Here is a 21193-nt window from a genome sequence, read left to right on the forward strand (position 1 = left end):
CACAAAGTTTGTTAAACATTTTTTTTTCCTGCACAGTTAAATTCATTTTTCTTTGATGTATTTTAGGACACGTGACATTTTGAAAAGGGAATCATGATAAAATCCCACTCACTTTCCTGTGTAATGAGTTGTGGTTCACTGCATATATATTAGGGAGAAAAAGAAAATGGTGCCAATTTCTAGAATGTCCTCCTCTCTGTCCTAGGAAAGGAATGCTAAATTATTATGCAGTCAACTTTCAAAGTGGAAGACATCTTGATATTGACCTTTATATTTCTCTATTTTATCTTATCATGAAAAATATTTTCAAACGCTAAGAAAATTGGGGCACGGGAGAGAGTAAAGTTCAACTGATGACACAGCTTAGTGGGTAGAATTCCTGGCCATGTTCCAGGTAAATGGAATATCCTCTTCCTGGAACATGTCCCAGTTTTGCTTGAGCTGTTCCTGGAACTTGTAATACTCCCACGTTTTCTTCAAGGTTCTCTCTTGGATTCTACTTCCTTCACGAAGCCTTCCCTGATTTACCAGCCAGAAATTGTTTTCACTACCACCCTGTTCCCTACTCCTTGCGAGGGACCCAGTCCTGAGTGGTGTAACAAGCAGAGGTTCCCAGGTCTTAAGGGATGAATCCTGGCTGTGCTAATGTACAGTTATGGGACCTTGGGAAAGTTACTTAATTTCTGATGCTGTTTCCTCATCAGTGAAGGGGATGATGATAGTATTTGACTCATCGTGGTTAAGATTAAAGGAGGAAATGAATTAATTTACCAAACAGAAACAGACTCACAAACATAGAAAACAAACTTACAGTCACCAAAGGGGAAAGGGTGGGGGATAAATGAGGAGTTTGGGATTAACAGATACACACTACTATATATAAAATAGATAAACAACAAGGACCTATTGTATAGCACAGGGAACTATACTCAATATCTTGTAGCAACTATAATGGAAAAGAATCTAAAAGAGAATACATACGTGTGTGTGTGTGTGTGTTTGTGTGTGTGTGTGTTTGTATAACTATCACTTTGGTGTACACCAGAAACTAACACAACATTGTAAATCAACTACACTTCAATTAAAAAAAAACATAGTACACATCCATTAAAAAAAGACTAAATGAGGGAAAATATAAGTGCTTAGCATATATTATTTGTGCTACTGGTCTACTTTGCTTTGTAGATAATGTAGTTATGTGTAAACGTAGGAACTGTGCCTCTTTTATCTTTGTATCCCCCGCTGTTCCTGGAATATAGCAAGCACGAGATGTGAATTAATGAAGTCACATATAAAAACTCTCTGTGAAGCCTTCTCCAAGCTTTTCAGCCATAGCATTGTTGCAATGATCACATTTCCTGAATTGTTTTTAATGACTTAAAGTCCTAATTGAATAGAGAAGCACTCACTGCTAGCTTCCTTAAGTATAATTATTGATGTCAGTGTCATATAGTCGCCAGGCAGTTGGTAAATTATAATTCCAGTTGTTCTGTCATCAGTATTGAGTAAATTATACTGGGAATGAGTGTTCATTGGAAACTTTGCCGTTGGAAGGTAAATGAACTCGTGGCAAGGTGAGAATGTTGAAATTCAAGTTTACAAAGGGAAAGGGGGTGGGGTAGGGACTAATGATTGCTGAGAACTCATTATAAACCAGACACCACGCTAGTGGTTTACATGGGACACCTCTGAGCTACCGTTCTCCTCATGTCATAGATGAGGAAAGGTAGGTAACTTCCCCAGTGTCACAGTCCACGTACGCACTGACAGAAGAGCTGGGGATCAGATTTACATTTGTTGGAGTTCAAAGCTGTTTCCCTATAACGTCATACTATCCTAGGAATGAAGGACAGTCGTGCCCTTTTAGGAAATCTGAGATTGACTCAATATAACCCTTGCCTCCAACTTGTGTATAGGTATTTTCCAAATGAGCACAGGCGCTTAGAACCACTTAGTTATACATGGGGCAGTCTGCCTCAGTCTCCAACGGTGGAAATGCTGCAGTGGGGTCATGGCATTATGGATGGAGCTAGCTGAAGGCTATTCTGTCTCTGGATGAAACTCAGAAGAGAGCAAGGAAATGAATGAAAAAAAACCAACAGTATTGCATTATAAAAGATAATAAAATCATGAAACTGACCCTGAGATATAAGGGATAGGTCCTAGGAAGGAAGTAGAAATGATTACGTAACCATACGGATTAGTAGGAACTTTTTTTCCTCTATTGAATGGATTTGCTTATCTATTCATTTGGGGATTACCTTGCTGCTCATAAGCAAGGATGCTCGTTTTACAGTGTTTCCATAGTAACTTTTCCCTCATTAATCTTGCATCCTACAGCAATATGATATTACCTTATCTGACCTAAACCAGCCAGTGCTTGTTAGTCTGTTGAAAAGCAAGAGAAATGATGACGCTGAGGTTCGGATGGCCCACCTGATCCCCGAGCTCTGCTTTCTAACAGGTGATGTTTATGTTTTATACTCTGTCAGGCTCTCAGTCACAGATTCCTGATACTTTGCGGTGGGTAGAACCTCCTTAAGTTAGCTGAGTGCTGGAGCACTAATTTAACCCATGGAGGATGAGCCTTAAGTTATTTATTTCATCACAGAGGAAGTGGAAGGGTAGAGTGCTCTTTGGACATTGCTCAGCAGGGTGAAAGCTATCTATTTCCTTTATCTCGTGTATTCTATTTGTTAATTTGATGTTAAAATGGTCCCCAGATGTTTTCCTAAAACCAAGCTGTTCTTCCGCATTTTTTGAACTTCACTAGGCTGAGAAGCCACATGATTTAATTTTCTTCAGGTATATTCTTTGAGTGGTGCCAAAATGCTCCTTATTTTCTTTTTGCATAAGCTTCAGGGTAATCTTCGCTCTCTAGTAGAAGCTGAATAACTGTCTCAGGTGCTTTTAATCATGCTCGTCTGATTACCAGGGTGAGACTAAGGGTGGACTTTCTACTTTTTACACTTTGTATTGCTCGGATCAGTTATCATGTGTATGTATTTCTTTCGTGATTAGAAAAGTTAACAAGGACATCAGCCCTGCAGGGAGGGATGCCCGTTCTTAGTGGTACTAGGACATCCCAGGTCTGCACAGTCCCCATGGTGGCCTCTAGCCACACGTGGTCACTGAGCACTTGACACATGACTAGTGCGACTGAGGGACTGGCTGGGGAAGTGCTGTAAGTGTCAAATACAGACTGGATGCCTAAGACGTAGTAGGAAAAGGAAAGGGAAACTACCTCATTGACAAATTTTTCATATTGGCTGCATGTTGAAATGATAATATTTTGGATATATTGAGTTAAGTAATATATACTATTTGAATAATTGCATCTGTTTCTTTTTGGCTTTTTTTTAATGTGGCTACTACAGAAAATTTTAAGTGACACGTGGCTTGCACTGCTGTCAGATGGTGCTATCCAGACGGTGAATCTGATTCAGTTTAAGTGAAAACTTTTATTACCCTGTGCCTGAGACGGGCTGGGGTTACATCGAGGACTGTCCATTTTTCACTTTGTTTTCATTCACGTTGAATAGGGCTGCCCGGCGAGGCAACATCTGATTTCCGGCTGATGAAGGCTGTGGCTGAAGAAACGCGCCTCAGTCCTTTGGGAAGGCAGCAGCGCCTGGCCAGGCTCGCAGATGACATCCAGAGGTACAGGGACATCTCCACATCCAGACGCTTCACAGTATCTCTTTAGTGATAAGTTTGTTATCAGCAATGATATCTCACCTTTATCGAGCACTTAACATGTACCAGGCAGTGTGGTAGCACTGTCCATGTATTGTCATGTTTAATTTTTACATCAGCCCTGTGAAGTAGTCAATTAGTCCTACCTTTTGCCAATAAGGAAACCACAGCTTTAAAAGATTTCAGAGTTTGCTCAAGGTCACATGTTATTAAATGTCAGCGCTTGGAGTTGAAGTTTGGTCTGTCTGGCTCAAAGTCCCATTTTGCTAACCAGTGAGCCACACTGGGAGCCTTTCCATCCCTGCGTGTCCCCCATGGGTGCAGTCTTCCTGTAATTCTCTTGAGCAGGGAAAACAATGGTGAGTAGAAATAGAAGTCAGGAGCCCTAAAAAAATCAGTCTGAATAATTAAGTTGTAATTTTATCTCTAATGATTAAAATTCTTTAGAAAGTAAGCCCTTTAATGATTTAAAACTCAACTCTATCAACAGAAACAAGGATGCTCGTTTTGAGCTGGAGACCTGGGGCCTGCATTTTGGATGCCAGATGTCTCTGACTGGCCGGGTTGTGCCTTCAGAAAATATAATAATACAAGACCACACAGTAAGTGCAGTGATTTTATTTTCATTTAAAAGTATTTTCTTGAATGTGTGTCAGTTTGATCATATGCCAGAATGACTAGTGGGCTTAGAATATTCATTTGGTTTTTCCATGGCCATGTCCCTGCCTTTCCTTTGTTCTAAACCTCCAGGTCCCTCTGTTTTCCTTTTTAATCCGAGTGTACTTTTGAAAGGCTTCGCGGCACCCAGCGGACATAATTTAGGTCAGTCACTGTGATGTGGTGTCACATTTAAAGATGAGTTAGAAAATGGTATTTCAAGCCATTGCAATCAAAACATGCCAACCTATTATTGCGTGTTGTAGTACTCTTACATCGCTTAAAAAAAAAAATCTATGGTACCTGAGAAAATTCTTCTAACTGCTGAAGATTAATTCCAATAGACCATATTTCCTGGTACCTCAGGATTTTTTTTCCCCAGAGTAAAATGCTGCTCAGTTGGCATAAACGTGAAGAAGTTTGCACAGAGCCCATCCCAGCCACGGCATTTGGGCGGAGAAGCACTCTGAAACCTGCAGAGACAAATCATTGCTTCCTTGGGGCTTCCATTTAAAAATGAACCTATTTTATGCAAAAATTGCACATTCTCTTTCTACTTTTCCCCTCTGTTTTGCCCATTTTTAAAGCCAATTACATTTCATTTTTAAAGGCACTCTTCTTGCCTTTATTTGATATAATAAGTAAGCCAACATGTCAAAACTAATGACTGAGCAAGTGAATGGTTTTTTTGTTGGCAGAATGGAGATTTTTCTCATCATTTCTTTTTGATAATCTATCCAAGCAACCGAAACCCTTATTGGAGAAGCTGAAGAAAAACTACTTTAAAAGCAGAACAAAACAAAACTTTGTCAAGTCCTAAAATGTAGACCCCCATTGAGATCTTGTTCAGGAGTCAGTAAAGAGAAGCTCAGTTTCGGTTCCACACGTGAAGTGAGATGGGAAATATTTAAAATGGTCTGTCTCATCATCTCTAGGTCAAGTCATATTTGTCAGAGATTTGTTTGCATTTTTTGGCCTGGAAGCAGGTCTCCATAGAAGGGGCACTAAGGTGGAGAACCCGCCCCCTAGAGGCGATGGTGGGTGGGCTAGAGGTGGCTGTGTCCTCGACTTCTCAGCTGATCCTGCTTTCTGGAAATTGGGTTCGAGGAACTGAGTACACTAAAGGTTCACAGGCTTCAGAGTGGCCCGTGGCCATTTGTCCTGGGCCCCCTGCCAGCCCATAACAGGTAGGACTGTAGGTGAGAGAGCTGTGGCTCTCTTCACGCTGGTTGTAAAGGGAAGGAACGAATCCTAGCTCCAGACAGAAGCCTTTATGGAGGCCTAGCCCTTCCCCTTCATTCTCAGGCTAAGGTTGCTTCCTGAAGTTGAGTCCCTGCCTGGCCACCGTGAGATTGGCTGGGGCCTGGAAGTCAGAGTGCTTGCTGGAAAGGGCCCTGGTTGCAAAGACAAAAGCAGTATTCTAAACCTTCAGTGCCACCAACTGGCTCCATCACCCTTTTCAGCCATGTCTTTGGAACCTGTAAAACAAGGGAATTGGAATGCTTCTTAAACGGTAATGTGCAGATGAATCACTGGGGAACTTGTTAACATGCAGATTCTGATTCAGTGGGTCTGGGATTGAGCCCAGGACTCTGCATTTCTAACGAGCTCTCGGGAGATAGCCATCCTGCTACAAGGCAACACTTTCAGTAGCAAGAGATTAGATTGCAGTGTTTTTTTAAATTCTAACAGTGACTCTTCCTGGTTTACCACACCAAGAACATTTCCATTTGATTCCAGTCCATGGATATAAACAGAAGGCTAGGGACCAGTCTGAAGTCTCCCCTCTTCAAGGCAGGGAGCTTGTTTTTCCTGGTCATCTGGGGAACCTTCCAAAGAATGAGAAAGGAGCTTGTGTCCTGGCCTCAACTTTGCTCCTAGACGTATCTACTCTTGGCATAATGTATAGTCTTTAATTGTAGGGTTTGTTAGTTTCAGTATGATGACCTGCATTGTGTCAGTCATCAGCATTTTCTATTTGAGATATCTAGGTACCTAAAGCAAAGAGACCAAACTGGACAGCCAGTAGCCTGGCTTTTACATTCATAGTAAAGGTCGTAGACTTTTAGAGCTGGAAGGGAACCTAGAGATTTGAACCAGGTACCTTTCCTTGCCCACAGCAGAGCCCCGTGAAGTAAAGGGACTTGCCAAGGATCTGCAGGCAAGGAACGGCTAACCTGGGATGATGCTGAGCTACGTCCACTCCCAGGAAGCACATGTGTTGTGTTCAGATGTGCAGTGCTTGTATCTGTGTTTTAAGTCTGAGAATAGCAGACTGTACTAAATAGTTCTGTTATGACAAATATGAACTATTTCCGCACTTTTTTATTTAATTGTTCTCTGAGTAAATTTGTTCAACCCTTTCACAATCATTATTTTTCTCAGTGTCAACCTGTGTCTGCGGCTGACTGGTCCAAGGATATGCGAACTTGCAAGATTTTAAGTGCGCAGTCTTTGAATAAATGGTTGGTTATGTGTAGCAACAGAGCTGAACGTGTGACGGAGAGCTTTTTGAACTGCTTGAGAAGAGTTGGAAGGCCCATAGGATTTAATGTGAACCACCCCAAAATGTGAGAAGATGCAGAAAATCATCCCAACTTTTTTCACATATTAATTTGGTTTGGTTAAAAGATAGGAGATGATGGCTGATATAGCTACAAAAGTGTTTTTGTTTTTTTTTTAATGTCAGTAAAGATTCCTAACGTAGAATGCCAAGCAGTTATAAGTAGATAGATTTGGCAATGATTAAATTTTTATCCAGTTGAAATGTATTTTATGTTGGTCTTTATAAAACTTTATTTTCATAGTTCTTCCTAGGCAGTACTCTCATTATCTCAGCGTCTTTCCAGTACTAGTTGGGGTATAAATCCTTAATAAATCCATATAGTGCCTCCTCAGTTTCTTTTCTTAATTCTTCCATATCACTTACTTATAAAACTGAACAGCAAACAGGATATTAACAAATAAATGTTGCATTTCCTGACTTATTTGATAGATTTTATGTTTTAAAATTTAATGTAAGAATAGATCTGAAATAAGCTTTTCTTATTCTGTTCCTGTAGCATAAGATTAGTCATCTAGATAGTTTCTGATAGAACCAGGTCATTCATTTAGCCTTTGAACATTTATTGAGTATCTGCTACTACATACTAAATGCTATGCTATTTGCATGGGATGAGATGAATATGATGCTTTCAATTTAATAAGGGATCCATTCATATACAGCCACGCTCAAAGTCGAATATCGTTTTGCTTTAGAAAAGCCGTAAAGTTGGTCCTACCTTACTTCATTGAGCTCGCTATGCATAAAAAAGAGCAACAGATACTTCTTTTTCTTTGTTGTAGTGGAGGTGCAAATGTCCTAAATTGGCAGGGTGGGAAGTTATTCTTTAAACACATGGTTACTAATTAATTACATCAGCAGCATAAGCATTGTTGAAAACCATAGCTGTTCCCAAAGTCTCATTTTACACTGTAGTATAGAATTCTTCTCTTATCAAATCTGTTAGCAAATCGCCTGGTTTGAGTTTCACCTGCTCTAATTTCTCTTAACCCATGAGGTAATAAGGCAGGAAAAGATTCATGAAAGAAGCCACAGTCCCGGAACCTGGGCTGGCGGCATAGGCTCTTTCTCACCCAAATTCCAACAAGCCCATGCCGGTGTTCGGTCCTTGGCCTGTTTTATTTGAAAGCTCATATTTTAGTCCATCCTTTTTTTTCCCTATGAAGTATCCATTTACTTACTAGATTTATATGTGCAGGTTTTCTTCCATCTGAAACAACGTTGCTGGCCACTCCTGTTAGAACCCGCAAGCGGCAGACAGTGGTCCTGCCACCTGCTGGTCAACTTTCAAAAGGCCACTGGGTATTGGGAAAGTCCCATTATATTTACATATGAGAGGCTGAACATATGTCAAGAAAACGGATCTAAAAATTCTTCTCCGTGGCAATTTTTTTCTGTAGCATCTGGCCCCTGATATAACGTAACCACAGAACTGATAATTGATAAGTATTGATACTTGTCCACTGATTGATTATGGCTAAATATTCCAGGCTCCACACAGTGTGCCGTTAAGGAAAAAAGGAAGGTTTTAGTATGAATCATACAGATTAACTGAACATCTTGATCTCATTAACCTAATGATTTTTATTTTAAAGTTCCCAGGGAGAGTCAGAATTAGAGAATTGTTAATCCCAGTTTAACTTGAACTCCGTTTCAGTCATTTAATATTGAGACTTGTGTTTCAGAAGTTCACTTTCAACTCCATTTTGAACAACAGAATTGTTCAAATAGCATCTGTAGGGACTCTATACAATGGAGAAAATTTCATTTTTCACCAAACTATTTTTTAAGTTAATAAAAATGGTAATGAAATGTTGCTGGTGTATCACGTGTGGGAGAAGCAATTTTAGACTCAAAAGCTTTCACTTCAATGATTTTTTCCTCAAATTATAGTCTGTTATAAAAATCAACTAATATTATTTTTAGTTCTATATGATTATGTGCTACTAAGAAGGGAACTATGCATTTTCAAAATTAATTTTTTTTCTGTAGCATAAAAGTACAAGAAAATCCAGCTGCATTTCTTCACGCTATACAGAAATATGTTGATCCTGAGGTTCAGTTGGTAAGTATAGGATAATTTTCGAGGTATAATTTTAATTTTTTCTTCATATCTAATAGCCTTGAAAGAAGGAATTTGAACATGTTCTCCCATGATATGTTTGCAAATTGCTGTGCATTTCCCCAAGCACCCAAGAAAGTATTTATCTTGATATTTTAATCAATATTTTGTTTTCCTTTCATATTTCTAATATTAATTTTTAAATACTTTTTGTTACTCCTGTATCAGCCTCTTGGATTCTACATATTTTCCAGCTTACTGGGGGGATCATCTTTTACTCAAGATTTAAGATAAATTGACTCCCATCTTATCCCATAAGTGTTGGGGCACCCTGTGTTCTCCCCATTGTTTCAGGAGATTCTTGGAAGGTTTAAGTGTTTCCATGTCACCTATGGCCCCATGTCCCTGCCTCCTCTGAATTCTTACCCGCTTTCATGGGTGCCTTTTCCTCCTGCATTGCATCACCCTGAAGGACACCCACAATTGCTTCATTTCCCCAAAGTATTGTGTGTGTGTGTAGTATGTGTGTGTGTGTTGGTGTATGTGTGTGTCCTGTGTGTGTGTGTGTGTGTGTGTGTGATGTATCTGACTTTGCTGAGGGTTTGGGGCCAAGGCATGGTTATATCACATGTCAACATTCCAGACAAGTTAAAATTGACATCCCTTTCTTAAAAAATCTCTCAATCATTCCTATTTCTTGGAAATGTTCTCTCAGTCTCCCACAGTACTGCAGTGCTTTTCTGTCCCATCTCCTGTCTGACCCCCCTAGCTCATTCATCCCAACTCCCAACTTTCCTATTCATAGTGCGTGCAAAGCAGCCTAGCTATCTCTTTGTTTCCACAAAAAATGGCCCGTAAGGATGTTATAATACAGGAAGTTATCATCCTAAGAGCATTTATTTTTCACTTTAAAAAGTAAAATCAAACTAACAGAAAAGTTGCAGGAATAGTACAAAGAACTGTAATATACCATTCACCCAGATTCCCCAATTTTTGACATTTTATTTATGATTTTCTATCATTTTCCACCTCCCTCCCTTCCTATCTATCCTATCTTTTTCCTGAACCATTTGAGTGTAAGTTACAGGAGTGATGCCCATTACCTTTTAAAAAATACATTTGCACCCATTTCGTACAAACAAGGCCACTCTCCTATGGAACCATAGAACAACCATCAAAATCAGGGAGCAGTACAACTAGCTAATCCACAGACTCCACTCATATTTCCCCATTTGTCCCCCAAATGTCTTCTCTGTTAAAAGGATCTAATGTGTTGCCCTTAGTTTCCCTGTCGCTTTAATCTCTCCTTCAGTCTGTAACAGTTCCCTAGTTTTCCCTTGACTTTGATGACCTTCCAGTTTTGAAGAGCATAAACCAGTTATTTTATATAATGTCCCTCAATTTGGGTTTGTCTGATGTTTCCTTATGATTAAATTCAGGTTATGCACTTTTGGCAGGAGTATCACAGCGATGATTCTGTGTTCTTACTGCATCTTACCGGGGGGACTCCATTGATTGAGATGGTTTCTGTCAATTTTCTCCATTGTAAAGTTACACTTTTTCTCTTTGTAATTAATCAGGTTTTTTCTTTATTTTTTTGGTAGGGAGATACTTTGAGACTATGAAAATATCCTGTTCTTCATCAGATTTTTCCTACTAGTTTTAGAATCCATTGATAATTCTTGTCTGAATCCATTACTACTCTGATGGTGGCCAAATGGTGGCTTTCTAATTTTGTACTTCCTTCTATAATTATTAGTTGGCATTATAAGGAAGAGCTTTCTCTTCTTCCCATTTGTTTGTTTGTTCACTTATTTACATCAGTATGGATTCATGGATTCCTATTTTATTTACCAGCTTATAGTCTATCACTACTGTTATTTATTTTGATATCCAAATTGTCCTTGGTTTTGCCAGTGGGAGCCCCATTCAAGCTGACTTGTGTGTCTTTTTGACACCTTCCCAACTTTCTTGGAACAATTCCTTACTATCTGGCACAATAAGACATTCCAGGTTAATCTAAGTTTTGCTGTCGAACTCTAGAATCCTATGTTTTCCCAATGAGCCCTGATTCCTTTTGGTAGAGAACAGTATTTAGAAACCAAGATCTGGGCGCTGGGTGTGTTTATTTGCTACTGGGGTGTCACTGCCCCTAGGCTTTCCCAATGGGCAAAGCTAAGAAATATGTATATGTATGTGTGTGCATATATATACATACACACTTGCATCCATTTTATTACTATATGTAGTTATGTATATGTTAAAATATTTTATTAAAATTTTAAAGATTAAAAACGTGTTCACGCCTCCAGTTGCAACCCAGTGCCACAGGAAAGTGTTCCCCCTTTCCATATTTGTACCTCATCTCTCTAATAGTGAGAAACATGGCCCTTATTATTCTCCACATACTTGCTTCTTTATCCGTGGTGTGTTACCAGTCTCACTTGACTCCCACCTTCTTTTGGTCCTGGTCCCCATTGGGCTATTCCTTGTTCTTCCACCTACCTTGCTTAGTCCCAGACTCATGGGATGGAAGGCAGGAAACCCCCCTAAGAGAATTTTGCTGATAATTTAAAAATATTTTTCCCAACTTTATATAATTAAGTGTAAATAATTTTAGCCCTTGACATTATGATAATGAACAGTCCTATAGGTGAAAAAAATCACGTTGTTTTCTGTTAATTATGACAGTGCCTATCTTTTCTGTAATTTGGGTGTTTTGAAAGTAGAGAATAAAACATAGGAAGGAGATGGAGTTAGGCCAGGAGAGGTCCTTCTGTGAGGGAAGTACTTGATGGGAAGTAGAGGCAGTGAGAGAGAAGGGTGGAATTTAAAAATACCAGAGCACCTGAACCTTCTTTTTCCTTATTTTCCCTCCCCTCATACCTTACACTCAAGTCCAGGTTAACAAAAAATGTGTTGTTGCTTCTTCCTTTTATTTTGCCTGTCCAGTGCCTAATGGGAAAAAGACCACAATTTAAGCTAATTCTCCACTTTGCTTATCTGTGGATGAAGTTGGGGAGGAGGCAGTGGGGATGATAGCTGGAGAGCTACAGGGAAGGATCACTGCAGTAAGGGAGGCAGCTGGAGGAAGAGCTAGGATGGAAGGGAATTTGAGGAGACTGGCAGAATCAGATTGGCAGAGAAGCGAGGAGGAAGGAAGAGCCAAGGGAAGTGGTAGGGTTGGAGGGAGGCTTTGCAGAGTGGATGGCTGATGAGAAGGCATTTCAAATCGCTTAGATTCATTGCTCTTTAAAGGCCATTTAAGAGAAGAACTGTAGGGGCAATTCCCTGGTGGTCCAGTGGTTAAGACTTGGTGCTTTCACTGCCGTGGCCCATGCTCAATCCCTGGTCAGGGAACTAAGATACTGCAAGCTGTGTGGTGTGGCCAAACAAAAAAAAAATAATAAAAAAGAGAAGAACTGTGGGTATGTTAATATTTGCTTCTTGGGAACTTAAGGGCAAAAGATGTTTGCATCCATATATTCGTGTTTTTTTAAAGCTTCCTCTGAACATAAGTAAATGAACTTTCTTTTCTTCTGTTTTTTTTTTTTTGACTTTCAGGTAATGTGTATTCTGCCTTCTAATCAGAATAGCTATTATGATTCCATTAAAAAATATTTGAGCTCCGACCGCCCAGTCCCCAGCCAGTGTGTGCTTGCTCAGACGTTGAATAAACAGGGAGTGTTGATGAGCATCGCCACCAAGATTGCCTTGCAGATGGCCTGTAAACTCGGAGGCGAGCTGTGGGCTGTGGAGATCCCTGTGAGGAACCGCCACTCTTTTTCTTTTAGTCATCAATCTATCTATTAATGAATTTTAAAATTTAAATCAAAGTGGGAGGAGATCTTTTCACGTGATCCTAGAAATATTTGCTTTGTTTGTTGGGTTGGTGGGTTGTATGTTTGTCTGCTCTGGGCTCCGTTACACCAGCCACTGGGAGGGTATCCAGAAGGTGAGGCGTGGCCCCTGTTCTCATGGAGCTTCGGTTAAGCTAATAACAGAATCTCTCGTGAAAGAGAATCTAGTTTGGCATCGACTTGGAGGCACTTGATTTGGAGCCTCCCGGCCGTGGTTTAAAATCTGTGCTCCACGGCCTCTGCCTTTACCTGCTTTCAGCAGGGTGATACTTTGCAGAGTAGCCTTGAACCCTGGATGGGACGCCCCCACTAGAGCTTGGGGAACCGGCAGAGCCTGTGATACAAACCTCCAAGTCGTGTTGGGAACTGAGAAAATCTTCTCCTCTTTCCTGAGCTATGGCCACCATGGGAGGAGGTGAGGAGGGTGAGGAATGAGGGAATGTTGCCTGTTCCCTTAGCCAGGATGTACAAGGTTACCCCCAGCTGCCCCTCCTGGAGGACATAGACAAGTGAGGATTCCTTAGAGAGCTGAAGAATGGGGAATGGAATCTCCCTTCAGATTCCTTCAGCCTCGAGACAGGGGAGAGATGGACGGGCCACTTTACCAGAATCTCTTGAGCCACTGATGGCCCTTGCCCACCCCCATAAAGGATGGTGGCCATTTTTTATTACAATGAGTCTCTTAAGCAAAGTATGTACTATATTGTTCCCTCCATCTTTTTGCTTTTTGTTTTTCTTTGAAGCAGGTTCTTATTATTCCCTTCATCTTTAAGTTTCTCTGGTTTCTGGTTTAATAATCTGCCTCATCTCGACCTTGACCTCCCTGGCACATAGCTTAACTTAAATAATTCAATAACTAGGGACAGTCTTTTAAAAACTTCATAATACATCATTGCTTGGGAAAACACCTCATTCCGTTAAATCGTGAAAAATTTTAATTTTACAGTTAAAGTCCCTGATGGTGGTTGGTATTGATGTCTGTAAAGATGCATTCAACCAGGGAATGGTGGTGGTTGGATTTGTGGCCAGTATTAACCCCAGAATCACCAGGTACTTTTAAAATTACCCTAACATATTCTTCAGTTATTTAGACTATTACTTGTGGTTTAACTAAAGACTTTACAGAAAGGAATAGTTTGTATTCACTCATTTTTAAAATATGGACACTTATGGTCATAAATTATACTTATATCTATAAATGTGATGGATAATATTGGGGTAAAATGTAGTTCATTAAAAACCTGTTTTTATACATACATTAGGACAAGCTATTGCTCGCGTGCAAATCATATTCCCCAGATGATGGCCGTGTAGAAATTCTTGTGCATTTGTTTTCTGAACACCTGCACTGTATTGGGCTCCATACTAGGAAGTTTACACACACGACGTCAAGCAGTTGAGAATCAGATTGCCTGGATTTATATCCTGATCTGTCACTTACCTATTACGGTAAATGCTCAAGACATGCTTGCTGTTGTTGTTTTTAATGCTCGCAGAAACTTGATGTGGTGGTTGTTTACACAGCTATTAAAAACATAGGCAAGGGGCTTCCCTGGTGGCGCAGTGGTTGAGAGTCCGCCTGCCGATGCAGGGGACACGGGTTCGTGCCCTGGTCCGGGAAGATCCCACATGCCGCGGAGTGGCTGGGCCCGTGAGCCATGGCCGCTGAGCCTGTGCGTCCGGAGCCTGTGCTCCGCAACGGGAGAGGCCACAGCAGTGAGAGGCCTGCGTACCGCAAAAAACAACAACAACAAAAAAAATAGGCAAGGATGAGGGATAACACATTAAGCATTGACTCGTAGTACATGTTAAATTGTAGTTCTTAGAAGTGTTTCAATATTCGTAACTAAACAGTGTGTTTTGAGGCTGTTTTGAACCATGTTTTCTTCCTAGAATTAAGCTATGTGATTTACTCTTCTAAATTGTGATCAGGTATGTATTGGGGATTGTGGGAGACAGGAAAAGCAGCAATGTAACTGCGTGCCCCTGACTTCAGCCCAGGTTGTATGAGATCCCCGTTCTGTATGTCACTTCCTTAATCAAGCACATAAGGGACTTCCGGCTTGTTAGCAGCATTTCTAATTGCATCATTATTATTGCACAGATTTAGAGAACTGGAATAATGTGGACACATATATACCACTAAGTCATGATCTTCATTTTCCAAGTGCTTTTAATGAATAATTTGAGCAAGAGAACTTGCTTCTGAAATCTAAATAAGTTAATCATGTTAAGATTTCAATTCCCAAAAGCTTACCTATAGAAATGAAGTTTATGCTTGAGAAATCTTTGAATATTTTTAAAGTAGATCTGCTAAACTAATAAATTCCCTTATAATAATAATGTAGTGGTCTCTATTTATCAATGCTTATTATGTACCAAGTGCTGTGCTAAGTACATATATTATCTAGTTTAATTTTTACAACAACCCCATGAGGTACTAACTACCTTACTATCTTATAAATTTCCTTGGCACAAATGAGAAAACTGAGGCTTAGGTTCACATAAAAAAGTCACATAGCTGGTGAGTATACCAGCCAGGATTTGAACCCAGAGACGTCTGATGCTAGCACTGTGCTTTAGTTTCTCGTATCAATAAATTTTATTGAGGGGGGGGGCAGTGAGGGAGAGCATTTTAATATAATTGTAATCATACAGTGTATATAAAATTATGAACATTAATTTACTTATGTCTATTTCTTAATACTAATGCATGCTTAGAATAGAAATTTTGAAACTGAACTTTTGTTCTTTGCTTACTTTAGATGGTTCTCCCGCTGTATGCTTCAGAGAACAACGGCTGATGTTGCAGATTGCTTAAAAGTTTTCATGACTGGTACTAAAAGTGTGACAGTGGGGGTGGGCTCCAAGCACTGTTCTTTCAGACCCCAAATTCATAAGCCTCTAGCAGACCAGACAGGTGGAAACAGACTTCTCAAGCCTGCCTGAGTTGACTGCCACCCAGTAGGAGACCCTGAAGTTGTGGCCTGACTCAAGCTAACAGACAGGCTCTGTCGAATTTACATTTGTGTCTGTGTGTGATAAACTAAAAGCCAGGAGGAAAAAAAGTCTGTAGCTGCTGGTGGCTCTTGCAAGCAGTTTGAAGGTCAGAATAAACCTACCCTGGAGGAGCAAGGATTATGACAGACCAGCATTAGGTCTAGAAATAGGAGAGAAGCTTTTGGGACTGGGATGGGGATGCTGACACATCAAGTGTGGCGTGGCAGGAGAAGATGGGAAAGGCAGCAGATGGGGAGGGTGCCCTCCTTACAATGGGATGCAGTAGAAAGAGGGGTCTGGGGTTCCCATGCCCTTTCCAACCCTGGTCTGAATCTGGCTTGGTCATTCCCTAGCATTGTGACCTGTGCAAATCACTCCCCGATTTGCATCGTCCCAGCTATCAACTTTGGGGGGTCATAAATATTTGTTTCCAAAAAAGGTGAATTTGGTGACATATTTTGGTAGTGGGCTTACATATACGGTCATCTTCTATCAAACAAATGAATTTCCTGGGCAATAAACTCTCCTAAAACAATGGTGCCGTATATGCATGAAAAGAAATACTTTATCATATTACTTTCCCCTCACTTCAAAACCTTAGTAGCAGTTATGAAAAGCCTCTGTTGGGCAGGAGTCACTGTCTGGCCTCTGCTCTTCAGGCAATTTCTTAGAGCGAGTGGAAAATTTTCAGAGTTCATATTGTCAGCGAGAGTGATGGGTGAATCCACGTGAAGAGATGCTTTTAGAGGAACAGCCAAGTCGTTTCCTTATGTTTTCATATTTATGCTCATTAGAGAAGAAATTTACCTAGAATTATCCAGTCTGTCCTTATTGAGAGGATTTATAGATTTCAAGAAACTAAATTAGTATTAATATGGGTTTGGGAAATTTGTATGTCTATTGCATGAATTAAATTTTAATTTATTGCTTAAATATTAAAATTTTACTAAAGAGATATGCTAAGTTTGAGAATACATTATGCCATAGAAACCATAATGATTCCTTAAATAGCAGAGTTGCAGGAATGTTCTGGAAAGGTATCCATTTTTATATTATTGCAAATACAATCCAAATTAGGTATTACCCTGTCTTATCATGGTCTGAACTAGCAAGCTATTTAAATGTTAAAATATATGGGAATGTTATTCTTTGTTGGCATCGAGCAAGTCATTCTTTTCTTACTAACACCAAATCCTGCAGGGGCACTGAACAGATGGTACAAGCATAACCAGGGTTTGCCAGGACGGATAATTGTGTACCGTGACGGTGTAGGGGATGGTCAGCTAAGAACACTCATTGAATATGAAGTTCCACAGCTACTGAGCAGTGTGACAGAAGCAAGTTCAAATACCAGGTATCAAATTAGTATCCTTCCCCCACTTCCAGTTCTAGCATATTCATCGCAACTATTAAAATTACTATATGCCAGCATCTCTTTTTTTTTTCCATGCAGTTAAGTTTCACTACATTTCTGCATTATGCAAGTACAACCAACCCTAGATTGGAGGGTAGTTGGGATGGTATTACGTAAATAGTCTGGGTGGTATGAGCTTTTGGGGGCCCTGGGTCGGGGCACCAGAAGAAGGCAGGAATCCTCCAGGGTGCCTGACACTGAGATTCAGCAGGAAGCCTGCAGGGCTGCTGGCAGGTGAAGATGCTTCACACCTATTAACATGCTAGGGGAAAAAACAAGCTGTGGTTTCAACTTTGAGGCCTAAATCAAGACACAGGGCAAAAGCCTCTGACCTGCAGGCACTGATGTGCAGCTCAGGTCTGCAGAAGGTGCTGAGAGTGGTGTGTGTGCTGTGAAAGCTGGGCTACATATGAAAATCAGACCATGCTAAACACCAAGTACCTTGCTCTGCTGTCACACTTCTAGATTCAGTGTCTTGGTGTATTTTCCTCCGTGACTGTGTCAAGTGTTAAGTGCAAGAAAAATGTTAGAACTAGAAAATGGAGGAGGATGACGATCTTAAATTGGCTTCTTAAAATCCTCAGAAAGCGTCTTATTCTGTTGTGCATAGAGCTTGGTCTGTAGGGTTACACCGTCGTCACCACCGTCAACCAAAGTGTCGCAGCCACGAGCCCCAAAGGAGCTGAGCCTTGACCTCATTAGTAACCATCAGAAAGGAGGGAGAGAATCATAGTTTGGAGGCAGAACCACCTTTAGCTGTATCCAAAATATCAAAGCCAAAATTTCTCATTCCCTGCTGACCTTGGGTTAGTTAGATTTTATTAAGAATCACCTCCATGCAATTTGGGGATCACAGGAGTAAATTTAGCAGCTGACGGTGCTAAGGAGTTAGTTCTCCTGCACTATAACATCAACTTTTAAAAAGTTTCAGGATTGAAAACATTAATAATATATTTTTAAAATAATTAAAACACTTAGGGCTTCCCTGGTGGCGCAGTGGTTGAGAGTCCGCCTGCCGACGCAGGGGACACGTGTTCGTGCCCCGGTCCGGGAAGATCCCACGTGCCGCGGAGCGGCTGGGCCCGATAGCCATGGCCGCTAAGCCTGCGCGCCCGGAGCCTGTGCTCCGCAACGGGAGAGGCCAAAACAGTGAGAGGCCCGCGTACCGCAAAAAAAAAAAAAAAAAATTAAAACACTTAAAGTGAAATTTCAGTGACCCTTGCAGCCTAGAGGTTTCCTCCATGATGGGAGTGTTTGGATTTGGATTTTACCCAAACTGACTTAACACTTGGTCATTTGGCGTTTGGCCCGTATGTGTATGTGGACCGTCCATCGATCCTCCCAGGTGCGAGTTTTGCAGGATTCAGAAGCGTTGATTTGAAGAAGAGGAACTTCTGGTTCTTCCTTTGCTATTCAGAAATTGAGAAGACTGAAGGTGAAAATAGAGATGATTGCTAATGGGAAGAAAATCTCGTCTCCACGGATAATTCTGAAAAACCTTTCTTTAGAAGTGCTGATCGTAGTTCATTGTCCTGTGAACCATTCTCCCGTCCCGCTTCAGTGATATAAATTGGTCAAATGACTGAGCACACCACGCTTTTGCAACAAATGAAGACAATCCTTGATTTAAAAAATTGTTTGTGTCTCTGGGGGAGGGGAGATTGGGGGTAATTTTTCTTTGTTTTGCAATGTTTCGCTGATCAATTTATTTCATTTTAAGATTACCAAAAAATATATATAAATAAATAGAAAGTTGCATGGCTTGGTTTAGTTCTCTCCATATTCATTTATTTCTTTATTTATTATTTTGCCTCTCTTGTTCCAAGCCCCAAACTGTCAGTGATCGTGGTCAGGAAGAAGTGCATGCCACGATTCTTGATGGAAACAGGCCGAACTCTGCAGAACCCACCTCTTGGCACCATCGTGGATTCAGGAGCAACGCGGCCTGAATGGCAAGTCTGTTAGAAAATCCGTTTTTAACAAAGCTTGACTGTGTGTGGTCAGGTTCAGTCCTGTTCTGCGAGCTTTCTTTCTCACAGTCCTTCTTTTCCCCTCAGGTATGACTTTTACTTGATCAGCCGGGTTGCCTGTCGGGGAACCCTTAATCCCACCTACTATAATGTCATTTATGATGACAACGGCCTGAAGCCTGACCACATGCAGAGACTCACATTCAAACTGTGCCACCTCTACTACAACTGGCCAGTAAGTGACAGCTGTTTATTTAGGTACAGAGTGGTACTCGAGGTGCCTACCAGGGAGTTGTCACCCAATTCACCTTGGTGTCCCAACCCCTGGCACAATGCCTGATTTTCCACAAAGGAGGGATGAATGAATGAATGAATGACTTCTTAAGTCCACAGTGGATGAAACCCAGTCTATCATAGGCGTAAAATAGCAGTAACTCTATAATGCATTAGCGTTGATAATTTTTCTAGAAGACTTTATTATATACATTTTCTTATGCCAGCCTGGGAGGAAATCAGGGTATTGTTATTTCCAAGTTACAGATGAGGCAATTGAAGACAACTCAGATGTTGTGTCTGGTGGGAAAGTAACAGGCTTGGCTCTGTTCTGTATTCCTATACGTTAGGCCCAGAGCTGCTCACCAAGTCCAAAGTCAAGATTTGCTCTGAGCCCCTTGGACCATCAAGTTGTAGGAAACTTAGATCAGCCCTAAGCATGTGGCTCGCAGGTCCCAGCACCGGGAAGCCAGACTGGCCCTCTCTGCTCTCCCATCTTGCTAAGTGAATTTAAGTTCCCAGGAGAAAGGGTGCCCTTTGTTGATTGAGTTTGCTTCCAATTGACTTACATTCTATCTTGTATAAAACTAGTGGATGAAAAAACTCAGGAAAAAAATATCACTTTGAAGAGGAAGTTATCCTCTTAATCATTACCAATACTTTTTCCTCCTTAGGGCCTAATCAGTGTTCCAGCCCCGTGTCAGTATGCACACAAGCTGACCTTTCTGGTGGCACAAAGCACTCATAAAGAACCAAGTTTGGAATTAGCCAATTCTCTCTTCTACCTGTGATGACATGAACCACGGGCATCCCTAGCGGAGGTTTCTGAGGAGTCGTTGGTGTACTTCGTACAAATCTGCCGTGAGCTCGAGGCTGTGACTGGGGGAAGGAGATTCAGTTTAGTTTTAACTTACGGAAAAGAAAAAAACCCCCAAATAACTGAATCTGAAATGGTTCAAAAGAAATGTATGTTGTTTTATTTTAAAGGTTACTTGCTTGAAGTGAATGCTCATTGTGGATGTACTATCATCTGAAAGTAATACTACAAAGCTAAATAGCTTCTAAGAAAATAAATGTTTGCATGATGTTTTGATGGTAGGCAAACGGGGTCTACTTTCTACACTAAAATTTGCAGAAGTTTTCTTAAATTATGTTACAGAGCGTTTTGTTGAGTGGTTTAAATAGTTGTTAGAAAATAAAGAACATTCAGAGCATCACATGTGTGTTTACTGTTATTCAGATTTCAGTTGGCATTTCATGTGAATTTCATTATTTAAGGGTTTTCAGCAAAGACTCTTACCCAGTAGACCACTTCACCATCACTCTTTGAGTTATATTTCTAAAAATGAATATTTCACTTATTCTCTCTTTTTGAAAATTGAAGTGTAGTTAATTTACAATGTTGTGTTAGTTTCAAGTGTACAGCAAAATGATTCAGTGATATATATATATGTGTGTGTGTGTGTGTGTGTGTGTGTGTGTGTGTATATATATTCTTTTTCAGATTTCACTTGTTCTCTTAGGGAATTTTATTTCTCTTAGGGAATTTTATTTCACTTAGTAGCAACTGCTCTCATTGATGACCTTGCTTCCTACTGCACAGAAAAGACAGACGCCATGAGGAGAGAACTTGCACAGACTACCATCCCATCTACCCACCTAAGGGCATCTCTGTGCATAGACCCTGCCCCTCGCCTC

General features: G+C 40.6%; 1 protein-coding gene across 1 annotated transcript in view; it reads left to right on the forward strand.

Moving 5' to 3' along the window:
* The window catches only part of PIWIL4 (piwi like RNA-mediated gene silencing 4), a 39699-nt gene extending 18990 nt beyond the window's left edge, over positions 1–20709 (forward strand). The window contains exons 8-19 of the mRNA XM_027087768.1: positions 2341–2464; positions 3543–3660; positions 4187–4298; positions 6739–6923; positions 8909–8981; positions 12543–12743; positions 13785–13888; positions 15604–15674; positions 17039–17192; positions 19079–19204; positions 19310–19457; positions 20170–20709. Of these exons, the coding sequence (XP_026943569.1) occupies positions 2341–2464; positions 3543–3660; positions 4187–4298; positions 6739–6923; positions 8909–8981; positions 12543–12743; positions 13785–13888; positions 15604–15674; positions 17039–17192; positions 19079–19204; positions 19310–19457; positions 20170–20286 (1533 nt within the window). The 3' untranslated portion in view covers positions 20287–20709. The remainder of the gene's footprint in view (positions 1–2340; positions 2465–3542; positions 3661–4186; positions 4299–6738; positions 6924–8908; positions 8982–12542; positions 12744–13784; positions 13889–15603; positions 15675–17038; positions 17193–19078; positions 19205–19309; positions 19458–20169) is intronic.
* Positions 20710–21193: the final 484 nt, after the last annotated feature.

This window comes from Aethalodelphis obliquidens, unplaced genomic scaffold (assembly GCF_003676395.1).
Source record: "Aethalodelphis obliquidens isolate GAN/ISIS:26980383/991018 unplaced genomic scaffold, ASM367639v1 scaffold60, whole genome shotgun sequence".
In the NCBI taxonomy this organism is placed as follows: Eukaryota; Metazoa; Chordata; class Mammalia; order Artiodactyla; family Delphinidae; genus Aethalodelphis; species Aethalodelphis obliquidens.